General features: G+C 40.1%; 1 protein-coding gene across 2 annotated transcripts in view; it reads right to left on the reverse strand.

Annotated features, from left to right (window-relative positions):
- The window catches only part of fam219aa (family with sequence similarity 219 member Aa), an 87711-nt gene that overhangs the window by 54016 nt on the left and 19751 nt on the right, over window positions 1-13944 (reverse strand). For both annotated transcript variants that reach the window (XM_085974002.1, XM_085973995.1), the window contains exon 3: window positions 14-116. In XM_085974002.1, coding sequence (XP_085830128.1) covers window positions 14-116 — 103 coding nt within the window. The remainder of the gene's footprint in view (window positions 1-13; window positions 117-13944) is intronic.

Consider the following 13944-nt stretch of genomic DNA (forward strand, 5'->3'; position numbering starts at 1 on the left):
GCAACATATGTACCTTGTCCTTGCCATCACATTGTTCTTTTTTGGCTGCTGATTGACAGGGCTTCCGACATTGCCATTCTTCAGAGACCCCTTCCTAGCCAGCTCTCGTTGTTTCTCTGTAAACAGACAAATCAAGTATTTATTCCCCGGAAGGCACTCAGCATTAATATATTTCCTGTGGCAAAAATATTGTCACAAATATTTCAAAAGCTTAAAAAATCACAAATTGCATTTTTATTTATAACTGTTTAGCACACAAGCAAATGCACTTTATAATCCAGAGCAACCTCATCTCGGGGGAAAAAAATCCAGCATCCTCTATTTTTGAACATCTGTAAGTTTGGGGCAAGTTTCATACTACCTCTACATTCATGGTTTTTTTTTTTTTTTTATAAATAGTGAAACACTTTAAAGAGTCAAAATTAGGATCCTGGAAGTAAACTGACTAAGGCAGTATTGTACCTGCAATTTCTAATACCAATAGCCTGGCTCAGCAAAATACAAACAAAACGAATTTCAGGTTATCCTAATTAAAGTGGAGTTGTCATGCAATGTTTTAGTGAGTGGCCAGACCTAGAAGTTCATTAGTTTGAAAAAAAAGTGTAAATTTGTTCTTTTAAAAACGGCTTTTATTAACATAATACAGTAAACTCTTGTTTAAACGGCGCTTAATGATCCGGAATACTTTAATAACCGGCAAAATAGAGAACCGGTAATCTTGCCGAATCCACCCAGCACTCGTTTTGCCGAGTCCAAGTCTCCCTCGGTGGCTAAGTCAGTCAGTGGTTTTTATTTTTGTTTGTGTTAAAAATTACCTTGGTAGGTATACCTCTCTGTTATCCAGAATTTTTCATCAACTGGCACCATCCTGGTCCCATAGGTGCCGGATACAAAAGAGTTTACTGTAGTGCTTCAGTAAATGACCAGAGTAAGTGATGTAACACATTGGTGCTCCAGACTGGTGGCTACATAATACTAAAATACAGGTTTCAGCCTACAATTCCCAATTAGTTGGTTACTAAATCAGTGCTTCCCCACAGGGGGGAAAAGAAGTTTTGATAAATCCATTATCCTGCCATTCAAGAGTGGCACTGACAAGCCCCAGGGATTAGTTCTCCTGACTTTTTAGACAAGGGTTTCGGTCAGCCAGGCATCCAACCCATATCGCAGTGCTCAAGAGACTCCAACCTAAACTACTGAGAAATCCACACAGGTAGATTTTCTGCTTGTCTAATGTAAAGTGCACATAGTCTTCACATAGGGACATGCCCACTTACCCAAGTCCAGAAAACGTAGGTGCTGTTCGTCAACAACTAAGATCTAAGGGCCTCTTTCCCGTCTCCCAAATGTACACATAGGTATACTAAATTGTAAGAGGAACAGTGTGAAGGACATAAATAAAAGATAATTGGAAAACTATGAAAAAGGTGGAATCTCTCTCTCTCTCTCTACTTCTTGCAGTTTAAAAAAATCTAAAAAAAAATAGACTAAGAATGCAGCTGTTGCATCATGGCAAAATGTCCAAATTGGTAACCCAGCTATGCTAATACAATAAAATAATGGGGGTGGTTGACCTTTGGAAGATGACATTTCTGTGTTCGCTACGCTAACTAGAACAAAAAAAGTGAGCAAAGAGCAGTGGCATTTTGGAATAAAGCACCAGTGAATGATTAGTCTGTTTCAGTGTTGCTCTGACTATTCCTTTCCCAATGATACAAGCCACTCAGGTGAACAATGGTCATAAACACTGTTTTGGAATATCAGTTCCTTGCCCTTAATTCAATGTTTAATATTTTAGTTAAATACACGCCAGTTTAAAGCACATCACGTATTAAGTGCATAGATTTTAATTCCTTCTGATGGGCCATTCACTCACCCAAGGTTGCCCTATGAGGAGAGATTGAATAGATTGAGCCTGTACTCACTAGAGTTTAGAAGAATGAGAGGTGATCTCATTGAAACATAAAAGATTCTGAGGGGGATTGGCAGGGTTGATGCTGAGAGGTTGTTTTCCCCTGGCTGGAGAGTCTAGAACTAGGAGGCATAGTCTCAGGATAAGGGGTCGGCCATTTAATTCAATTCAATTCAATTTTATTTGCCATATATGCAGCAGACGTGTGTACTGCACAATGAAATGTTGATTTTTACGAGTCCTCCCACATTGGAATAAATATGGCACTTAAAAATTTAAGACTGAGATGAGGAGGAATTTCTTCACTTAGAAGGTTGTGTATCTTTGGAATTCTCTATCCCAAAGGGCTGAGGATGCTGAATTATTGAGTATATTCAAGGCTGAGATAGGTAAGATTGTTGGACTCCAGGGGAATCATGGGATATGGAGGAGATCGGGTTGGAAAGTGGAGTTGAGGTCGAAGATCAGCCATGATCTTATTGAATGGCGGAGCAGGCTCGAGGGGCCGTATGGCCGACTCCTGCTCTTAATTCTTGTTATGTTCTTATTTTGTCAGCCCACTGTCTGATATGAACATCATATTTCAATTTTTTTTGATAAAACATGGTGATCGCAGTTGCAGACATGCCCACACATCAATCGTGAACTCTTTTTATAATAAAAAAAAAACAACCCTGTAGAAAGAGGGGGAGGAGGATGCCGGCCATAGCTCCAGGAATATAGTTTTACTTTTTGTGTTTCATTCATTTGCTGTTTTTGGGACCATGCGATGTGCAAATTTGCTGTGTTAGCCATAGAACAGAGACTGCACTTCAAAAGTTATCCATTAATTGCAAAGTGCTTTAGGTCATTTAGGGTGTGCACTATAAATACAAGTTCTTTCTTTGGACATACATAACTAAGGAAAAGCACAGTGGAGCTCAAATCAAAACTAGGATACAGTAGTTACATAGGAAATACTTGAAGTTCAAATGCCGAGGGGTAATATCAGAAGGATACAAGAAAACACAAGATTAGAGTACGCCTTTCAGCTCACTCCCCCCACTCCCCATCATCATGGACTGGACTGCAAGCTTTTAATTACTTGGAAAATATTATGCAAAATTTCCCCTCGATCACCAAATGGCAGGTGAGCGCACTTCCCAATATCTATCTACACTTACAGGTTCATTAATCGAGCCTGGCCAGATGCTTTTCACAGATGACATTCTGATGGTCGTAGAACAGAGACCATTATGTCCCATGGAGTATTTAATCATCTGTCCTATTGCAAAAATTGGAATATTACATTTGTCTAGTTCTAGGTATTCCTCAGCAGTCAATATCACAGTAATATGTTGTACAAGATTCAATGACAATTGCAAAATAAAAAAAACATTTATGACTGAACCGTTCTATAGTTAATTCTTCACAACCATTAACTGACAGCAATGGCAATTTCTTTGAAATTAAAGACTGATATACAATCATGCCTGGAACAAGAGTTTGAAAGATGAACATAAAATTAAGTGATTTTCCAAAATCAATAACCAGAAAGACTTAGTCTCCTAGCTGTGTACCATTTATTGATTTTTCTTATCTCACCGAGAATGCTGTAGCTCTTGTAAAGCCTTTTAACGTTACATGGGAAGCTCGCGAGTCAGTTTGCTAAGACTCTGTACGAGAGGCAAATGTATACATTATTTCTGCTGTTCATTAAAGTTAGGTTTTTCTGTATGTTACATGTAATAAACATTTTTACTAATTATCTGTGTGTCCAGTCAAATAATTCTGGGGGAGGGAGGAAAAAAGTAGTTTAGTGGTTAAGTGGAAGGATCTATTTACAGTTCCTCAACTATTGTAACTGCCCTGGCACTGGTAGTTAACAAAGTGTTCTGGGGGGAAATATTCGGTTGATTTGATATTCGGTTGGCACTAACAGGGCGCAAAGCAACTAGCGCTTAGGCGCGGCGCCGCCAACGCCTCCCCCGAAATTCAGCAGGAAGTTAACGGCTGTGGTAACCATTAGCGCCCCAGGCCACGATCTGCGGTAGCACCCCCGACTTACCGCTGGACGCTATGTCCAACAGGGTCAGGGGGGCTACCTGCGGCCGGGGCGGCATAAATTAAAGGGTAGGTGCCGGGTGGCAATTTTTGTTGCTGGCCACCTGCCAATACCTGCCCCGTCTGCCGTCCCCAGCCCCCCAGTGGGGATCCGGCTGCACTCCATGAGTCCGACATTTCGAGTGCCGGGCTCTTTTGCCGGCACGCCGATCCCTGGTGGCCCAGCTGGGCCCCGGATCGCGCTGCACTAGGCCCCTCCCCTTTAATAAGGGGAGGCAGGCCAGCAGTACCACAGCGTGACGTGCCACAGAGCGTGGCGCTGCGGCACGTAGCGCCGTGATATTCACTTCCAGTGTCCCAAGAGGGAGGCGGGGCACTTCCAGTAGCGTCCTGCCTCCCTCTTGGGGTGCTACCAGTGAATTTCAGGCGTAGGGGTGCTAACCCCGGCGAAGTTAGCGGCCCTAAGGGGGCGTGACCCAATTTTTCCCCCCTGGAGTCCAGCAAAGCTCCCACACGGGTCTTGTTCCGAGGCCCAGCATTTCCTCAAGAGTTGTGCTGCGTTGCAGGGACTATATTACATGGCAAAAATGTGGAAATTAAGGCATAACTGACTTACTCCATTACTTGCAACACTCCATAATTTCCTGGGACTTCCGCACCACTACCCTCACTGCAAATTGTGACAAGTTAATGACTCTGGCTCCTCCCCATTAAAATCAACAGCAATTGTGAATTAACACTAATTGCATCATCATTAGATTGCAAAATAATGGCGCTGGTGGGCCTTTGGTGACCCGTGGTGAAAATGATTGATTTTAAACACTCTATTGTTGCATCGCTATTTACTTTAAAGTCTGTTTTATATACCCCAGAGGCGCATGAAAGAAATGTGCATGCAATTTTAATTAAGTTTTCAAAATTGACATCTTCGCACTCATTAGACATTCCAATAGAACCTTGTTACAGGTGAATCTGAGGCACTGACAATACAGCCTCGTTCTATTTCAATACAACCATGTTCATTTCTAGATAGTGTCATGAAGTATTCAATCAGTTTGAACAGAATCTATTCTGATCTAATAAATGTAAAGTGATGCCTACACAATATATTGGGTCATCAATGTAATTTATACCTTTTTGTAATATTTGTTTTGTTAATTTTGAGTTAGTTTCATAAATCAACTGAATCTCCAAATCTACCAATCACTTCATTACTTTTTGTAGGTCATTACATTTTTTGCAAATTTATAATGCAGTCTTGAAAAAGGGTCTAGAAATAGGTTTACTTGATGGTCCTGTGGGAACTGCAGTCCAAATGCAATATCAGGGCAATATACAGGTACAACGATAATCTGCGCCCCCACCCCTAACATGTCGATATTGTCGGAATTAAATGGAGTAAGCAGTGGGTCAGTGTATTGGAACACTTATTCCTAAATGTAACAGATTTATTGATGATTCAAACAATAATCATCTTTTTCAGGTATAATATCTTATGTTTGACACTATTTTAACATGGCTTCAATTGCTTTCTTTAATGCTATCCGAGTGAAAATGTAGGTGAATCTATCGTGTAAATTTACAAATTAATAACAATGTCCGGTTTTGTCTGGTTTAAATCTTTCATCTTTTTCATTTCATTTTTTATAACAAGCTTCTCTTATTAATGTTGGGAGGCTTTGATAACAGGCAGAGAAAACCAGTTTCTTCAACGTCCCATGAACATTAAAAGTTTGTTCCAAGTAAATTCCTCTTCTGGTCCGGTTCTGAATGAAGCTGGGCAGGTGGAAAAGGGATCAGTGGGAGAGATCATAATTTAGTTAGATTTAGTGTAGTTATGGAAAATGACACAAAGACAGACCAGGAATAAAAGTTCTCAATTGGGGAAAAAGGCCAATTTTACTAAGCCGAGATGTGATTTAGCAAAAGTTGTCTGGAACCAACTACTTGAAGGTAAATCAGTGTCAGAGCAGTGGGAGGCAGTCAAGGAGGAGATAGTGAGGGTACAGAACAAATATGTTCCCACAAAGAAAAAAAGGGTGGGATTCCCAAATCTAGAGTTCCCTGGATGTCAAGGGGCATACCGATAGCTAAATACTGCAGGAAGCCTAGGAGTATAGAAAGTGCAAGGATGAAATTAAAAAGGAAATTAAGAAAGCAAAGAGAGGGCATGAAGAAATTGGCAAGTTAAATCAAGAAAAACCCACAGATGTTTTATACATACATAAAGAAGAGCAAAGGAATAACTAAAGAAAGAGTAGGGTCTATTAAGAGACCAAAAAGGTAACCTGTGTGTGGAGGCGGAAGACGCGGGTATGATTCTTAGTGAATACTTTGCACCTGTCTTCACAAAAGAGAGGGACGGTGCAGACATTATAGTTGAGGAAGAGGAGTATGAAATATTAGATCAGATAAACATAATGAGAGGGGAAATATCGAGGGGTTTAGCATCATTGAACGTTGGTAAGTCGCCAGGCCCAAATGAAATGTATCTGTTAAGAGAAGCAAGGCAGGAAATAGCAGACGCTCTGACCATCATTTTCCAAGCCTCTCTGGCTACAGGTGTGGTGCCGGAGGACTCGAAGACTGCTAATGTTGTATCATTGTTTAAAAAGGGAGCAATTACAGGCCAGTTAGCCGAATCTCGGTGGTGGGCAAATTATTGGAAAAAATTCTGAGGGACACTATTAACCATAATTTAGTAAGGCATGAATTAATCAAGGACAGTCAGCATGGATTTGTTAAGGGAAGGTTGTGCCTGGCTAACTTGATTGAATTTTTGAGGGGATAACAAGGAGGGTTGATGAGGGTAGCACATTTGATGTAGTCTACATAGATTTTAGCAAGGCTTTTGACAAGGTCCCACATGGCACAGAAAGTACATGCCCATGGGATCCAAAGGAAAGTGACAAGTTGGATCCAAAACTGGCTCAGTGGCAGAGGCAAAGGGTAATGGTTGATGGGTGTTTTTGTGATTGGAAGGCTGTTTCCACTGGGGTTCTGCAGGGCTCAGTGCTAGGTCCCTTGCTTTGTGTGGAATGTATCAATCATTTAGACTTCAATGTAGGAGGCATGATTAAGAAGTTTGCAGATGATACAAAAAGGAAAAAGGAAGAAAGCTGTAGACTGCAGGAAGATATCAATGGACTGATCCCACAGGCATTTCCTACAATGCAATAGTGACTACACTTCAAAAACTATTTCACTGGCTGTAAAGCGCTTTGGGATGTCTGGTGGTCATGAAAGGCACTATATAAATGCAAGTATTTCTTTTGATCAGGTGGGCAGAAAAGTGGCAAATGGGATCCAATCCGGAGAGGTGCGAGTTCATGCATTTGGGGAGGGTTAACAAGACAAGGGAATACACAATAAATGGTAGGATATAGAGAAGTGTAGAGGAACAGAGGGATCTTGGAGTGTATGCCCATAGATCCCTGAAGGTAGCAGGATAGGTAGATAAGGTGGTTAAGAAGGCATACGGGGTACTTTCCTTTATTAGATGAGGCATAGAATATAAGAGCAGGGAAGTTATGCTTCAAATGTATAAAACACTAGTTAGGCCTCAGCTAGAGTACTGCGTACAGTTCTGGTCGCCACATTACAGGAAAGAGGTGATTGCACAAAAGAGAATACAGGGGAGATTTAAAAAGGATGTTGCCAGGACTGGAGAATTTTAACTGTGTAAAGATTGGATAGGCTGGGTTTGTTTTCTTCGGAACAGAGGAGGCCGAGGGGAGATTTAATTGAGGTGCATATAATTATGAGGGGCCTAGATAGAGTGGATAGGAAGGACCTATTTCCTGCTCCTGTGCTGTAAATTTCTATGATTCTATAACTGGTGCCTTCTGAGACCAGACAAAGCTTTACAATTGCTCTTACATTACTTAGGAAACAGTAAGTCTGCTACTTTACCCCCAAAACAATTTCCCAATTTTACTGGAAATGCACAATCATTTTTTTATTTAATGTATTTATTTTAAGGTGAAAAATTCATTTTAATCTCTGATATATCTTAGAAAATATCTGAGGTATGCTTAAACAAGAGCAGGGAGGTGTGGTATGTTTCCCGTGGGGATTGCCGATTTCTTTAACATGAATTTTAAAAGTGTTTTTATCCGCCAATGCCCAACAACCAACGAGTAACTATTTTGTGTTCCAGGCATGAGGGAAATGGAGTGCTAAGTGGTGGGGCCATGTTAGAGCTGAAGGCATAGGCCAAATTCACATCTGAGTGGGGACCAGCCTGTATTCACATAGCCCGCAGACCAACTGTCCAAATCTTTGACTGCCCATGGCACATTAAGACAACTAAAGCAAACTCCAAATTTATTACAACTTTGAGAAATTGATTATTAAAGTACGATAATGAAATGAATCTCATTCAAAAGACAATGTGGTACATTAAAAGGCAGTGTCACTGCTGTGGGTTTAGTGTGGTCAGATTCAGCAGACGAGCTAATTCATTCTTCACGCTTGTTCTGTGGAGTTCCGAGCAAACACGAGTGTAAGGACTGGGACCTGCAAGAAGTCCATCAATGTATTTGCAGTTAGATTTATCCGTTGTATTAACCAGTCTGCCTTCCAATAAGTACCATTCTGTTAATATACAAAAAATAGGCCTGGTAAAGATACAAAAATGCTTGCCTTCCAGGCACTCAAGGCAATGATTGACCCTCTACCACCCAAAAAAAAACACACTCCCCCCTACAGTTGGGTGCTCTCCCTCTCGGGCTCAGTGGGTGCCCTACTGGTTTAACGTATTTTTAAAATTAATTTTCACAAAAGGTGCTTTATTCTTATGTTCAAAATTAATTTGCAGGATGATCAAACTCCATTTTTAACAAATGAAGTAAAACCAATTTCAGTATGGTCATGATTCTACAGGTAAATGCTAAATGGTAAAGGCAATTTAAATGAACAATAAAAATAAAACAGCAATTGCAAAGAGATTGAAACACTCGAAGACCAGCCACACAGATGATCCGTTTTAGTAGGTCCTGCTCTTAGGGAACCTGGCAGCAGTAGCACAATGTGAAGCAGCTTCTTGCTGCTGCTTCTATGGGAAAAGGAGGTCATTTATGGTTTGACTGATGGCTGCATTCCACCCCCCACCCCCCAATACCATGTGTGTTGCTTCGATGTTAAGAAAGATGATCAACACTCACTCACAAAGTGTTACTGACACACAAAAATATAAACCCACAATAGGAGTAAGTTTCTAACGTGTGTGTCCATCTCTGGCAATTAATCTCTGTATTGGATTTGGACATTTTACAAAGCAATTTTTTGCTTCCACACTTTACACCTTTGATTTAACATGCATGCACCATAGTAATAAGGTGTAACACATTCCCAGTCCTTTATGATTCTAACTTTTAAGTGCCAAATTGGATACTATGGTAGTGAATTATTGATCTGGCAATTACTGAAGCAGCCCACATTTTCTCTCAATAGGAAACCTCAATTTGGATTGAAACTGAAACCTTGCGCTATCCTTGAAGAAAGTGCATCTATTTATAGAATTTTTCATTCCCCATAAAAAATTTTTTTTTTTTTTTTTTTGCAGGAGTGTAATTACTCTTCACAGTAACTGCACCTGTTTTCAAAAGCAGTTGCCTTGCTGTCATGAAGCAGGAATTATCCTCACTGCCTTAGAGAAAACATTGATTATGTGTTGTGCTAACAAGAATTTACTCTCAGCACACTGATTTAGAAGGATAGGAAAAACAAATGAAAACTCAGCCTTCAAAAGCACCCCAGATTTGTAGCTGATTGCAATTCTGTTTTCAACACTTCAGCATGGTACTTTAGTATTATTCAAAGCCACGGAAGTGAGTGGGGTTGCCAGATTTTCCTATTTAACATCAGAAGGCATTTTTTTGGGGATGGTGGGAAAGAATGGCATGGGCAATTTTGTGTACTCTTTACTTGCATTTGGTCATTTTTGGTTGGAATTCATGCAAAAGTGGCCATCATAGTCAATTTCCACAATTAACAAGGTAACTACTCACATGCAGACTTTATGTCTATACATACATTTTTTTAAATAAGCGCAATGGCTCAGCAGTGTGAAACAAGAATGCTTGACTGTCAGCATGGAATTTTTCAGTCAGAAGGTTGTGAATTCAAGTTCCACTCCAGGACCTGATCACAAGAAACTCGGCCGACAATTCAGAGCAGTACGGAGGGATGCTGCTGTGTCAAAGGTGCCATCATTCAGATGAGAAGTTAAAGCAAGACCCTGTCTGCCCATGGTTTAGGTGGATGTTAAAGATCCCATGGCATTATTCAAAGAGTAAGGAGTTCTCTTGGGGTCCTGGTCAACATTGTTATCTCAAACAATTCCATCAAAAATAGATTATCTTTTATCTTTGCTGTTTCTGTAATACTAGTACGTATGTGTGAAGCACTTTGGGATGTCCTGAGTAAAGTGTGTGTGTGTTGGGGGTGGGGGAGAAAGACAGACACAGTTTTTCAGTTTTGCATCGCCCTGCTCCTTAGCCAGTATGGCAGAGAGACTCCCAACCAACTCCACTTCTCGACTTCCTCAATTGACATGTGTTTTGCCATTAAACTAAATAATATAAAATCAAAATATGGTAGAAAAATACAAACAGAACGTACGAGTTTAAATGTCAACTGAAATTTGCTAATCCCTGCCCCTAGAGCTAAAATGCAGCCACTTCAGAAAATGTTGTTTATTATTACATCGCCAATACATCACTAATTTTCCCTCACACTAGCCTTTCACCACTTTAGAATAACATTTTGATGCAGAACATGACAAAGCAGTTTAATGATGAATTTAAAGAATTTCAAACAGCAGCCAAATCATTAGCAACTATTATACTGTAATTACGTTGCACTGCACTTGAATTTGATGAGGTCACAGTAAGTGGCCTTGGCTCTCTGCAGTCAAGCAACAAAATCATAATCTTAATATGTACCAGCCAGGCTGCAGTCACAGATCATACTGTAGGGTGTCGGGAATTGCTGTAATTATTATTCCCTTAGCGCTGCAAGATGAAATAGCTGTAATAAAACTAGCTTTGTCGGATTGTTTTATTGGAAGAAAAGTATTGCATGTTAAATTCAAACAAGTAACAGTAAGTTCTGCAGACATTTTCTTTAAAGTCACAAATACTTCAGTTTTTTTTGTTCAAACCAGGACATGTTCAAATATCTATTTAATATGCTAGGGTATATGATGATTTTTTTTTAAGCCGTGTTCTTCTGTCTTTCCTTCTTCAGTTGGAGACAGATAGTCTAGGCTTTGTAATTCTCAGTGGCTATCAATGCTGTTCAGTATCAGACAACAGGACATTGCACCTTGGTTGGGTCTCCCTCATTTTCCCCCCAACATTTGCTCCCCCATCTTTCAAAGATGTTCCACCTATCATAATGTTCAGAAGCATCAAATCATCAATAAACATTTTCATACATTCTGCAAGATGACATATAAACCAAACTAAATTATGATATGCTGGTGTGGGACTGGAGTCACATAGGCGAGACTGGGTAAGGATAGCAGGTTTCCTTCACTACAGGATGTTAATAAACTATTGCTTTTTTTAAATGACAATCCAACAGCTTCACGATCACTTTTACTGATGCTAGCGTTTATTTTTAATTTCCAAAATGAAAGTCAGGAAACTTCTGCTCATAACAAGGTTTTGTGTTCAATACATCAAGGTGAAGTTACTTTGATGATTAAGATAATTTAAAAAAAAGTTAATGCATGCATGTTGATAATTTCTCACTGCTATTACAACATTAGCAAGAGAGGATATAGGTCAGGGAAAGCAATCAGCAGAGACTCTGTGGTTAGAACTGAGGAATAAGAGAGGACTTAAAACTGTAATGGGAGTTGTCTATAGGCCCGACGGCAGCAATGAACTGGCAGAATGTATTCAGAGAGTAGCTCAAATTGGGAAGATAGTGAATTTCTTGAATGCATTCAAGATAATTTTCTGGTGCCATATGTTCCAGAACCAACAAGAGGGCAGGCCATACTAAATTTAGTAATGAGCTAGACTTGGTTAACAATCTAACAGTGATCATAGTATGATCGAACTCAATGTTACATATGAAAAGAAGAAACTTAATACAGTTTCAAAGATTCTAGATTTTGATAAAGCTAACTTTAATAGGATGAGACAGGGATGGATGACAGCAAACTAGTCAAAACTGTTATTGGGTAAAACTACAGATGAACAGTGGGAGGTGTTCAAAAAATAATTTATATTAATATAGGACCAATATATACCCCGAAGGGGAAAGGCCTCTACTTACCAAATAAAACAGCCATGGTCGACAAACGTGGTGAGAGATAACATTAAAGTAAAGAGCATACAAGAACATAAGAAATAGGAACAGGGGTAGACCATTCGGCCCTTCGAGCCTGCTCCGCCATTCAATGAGATCATGGCTGATTTTCTGCCTCAATTTCATTCACCAGCCCCATCCCCATATCCCTTGATGCCTTTACTAGTCAGAAATCTATCGACTTCTATTTTGAATATACCCAATGACTGAGCCTCCACAGCCCTCTGGGGTAGAGAATTCCAAAGATTCACCACCCTCTGAAGAAATATCTTCTCATCTCAGTCCTGAATGGCCTACCCTTTATCCTGCGGCTGTGGTCCCTGGTTCCAGACTCCCCAGCCAAGGGAAACATTCTCCCAGCATCCACCCTATCAAGCCCTGTAATAATTTTGTATGCTTCAATGAGATCCCCTCTTATTCTTCTGAATTCAAGAAAATACAGGCCTAGTTTACTCAATCTCTTCTCATACGACAGTCCTGCCATCCCAGGAATCAATCTAGTGAACCTGCATTGCACGCCCTCTATGGCAAGTATATCCTTCCTTAGGTAAGGAGACCAAAATTGTACACAGTACTCCAGGTGTGGTCTCACCAGGGCCCTATATAATTGGAGTAAGACTTCTTTACTCCTGTACTCAAATCCTCTTGTAATGAAGGCCAGCATACCATTTGCCTTCCTAATGGCTTGCTGCACCTACACAGTGCAAAGAATAGTGTAAATCCAGGGAGCGATATAAAGAACACCAAGGAAGACAAAAAAGATAGCAAGAGCTGCAAAAAGGAATACAAATAGAAACTTGCGAGGGATCTCATTGAAACTTATAAAATTTTAATAGGACTAGAGAGACTAGATGCAGGAAGGATGTTCCCGATGGCAGGTGAGTCCATCTACGCCTTTGTTATCTCTAGACTTGATTATTCCAACTCACTCCTGGCCGGCCTCCCACATTCAACCCGAAGCTCTGGAATTCCCTCCCTAAACCTCTCCACCTCTTTCCTCCTTTAAGATGCTCCTTAAAACCTACCTCTTCATTTGCCTCAATATGTCCTTATGCGGCTCGGTGTCAAATTTTGTTTGATAACGCTCCTGTGAAGCACCTTGGGACGTTTTACTACGTTAAAAGGCACTATATAAATACAAATACATGGACTAGGAAATTACAGGTCCTCACATCAGAATCGAAAACTATGAATAAATTGGAACACTGCATCACTGAAGGAAAAAGTAACTACCCCGCCGACAAAAATTACTCTCAATGCATCCCCCCCCCCCCCCAAAGTAACGCTAGCCCCAACTCAGTACAGTAATATTACTTTTAAAACAATTAGACAAAAAAGCAGCTTTTTAATGTCACAAAACTTCACTTCTTACAAATGTTGCTTTACAAAGAGTCCAATGTTCCTTTATTAGCACAGTTCTCCAGAAAATGGAAAGCAGGCTGGGAGTGACTAAGGAACATACACTGCTTGTAGTTATAGGAATCTCTTTAAAAGAAAAAGGCTAAAAAAAATTACAAGATTTTGGTGTGCTCAAAAAAGACTGTCTAGTGGTAATTTAAAATAATTTAGTTTGGGCTTTCTCCTAACAATTTTGTTCTGTGCTCAGGGTAAAAAGGCAGTTGCCGTAAGCAGATCAAGTCTCTTATGAACTGAAACTTGCATTC

The sequence above is a fragment of the Somniosus microcephalus genome, chromosome 2 (assembly GCF_052327205.1).
Source record: "Somniosus microcephalus isolate GS21.2 chromosome 2, FLI_Smic_1.0, whole genome shotgun sequence".
In the NCBI taxonomy this organism is placed as follows: Eukaryota; Metazoa; Chordata; class Chondrichthyes; order Squaliformes; family Somniosidae; genus Somniosus; species Somniosus microcephalus.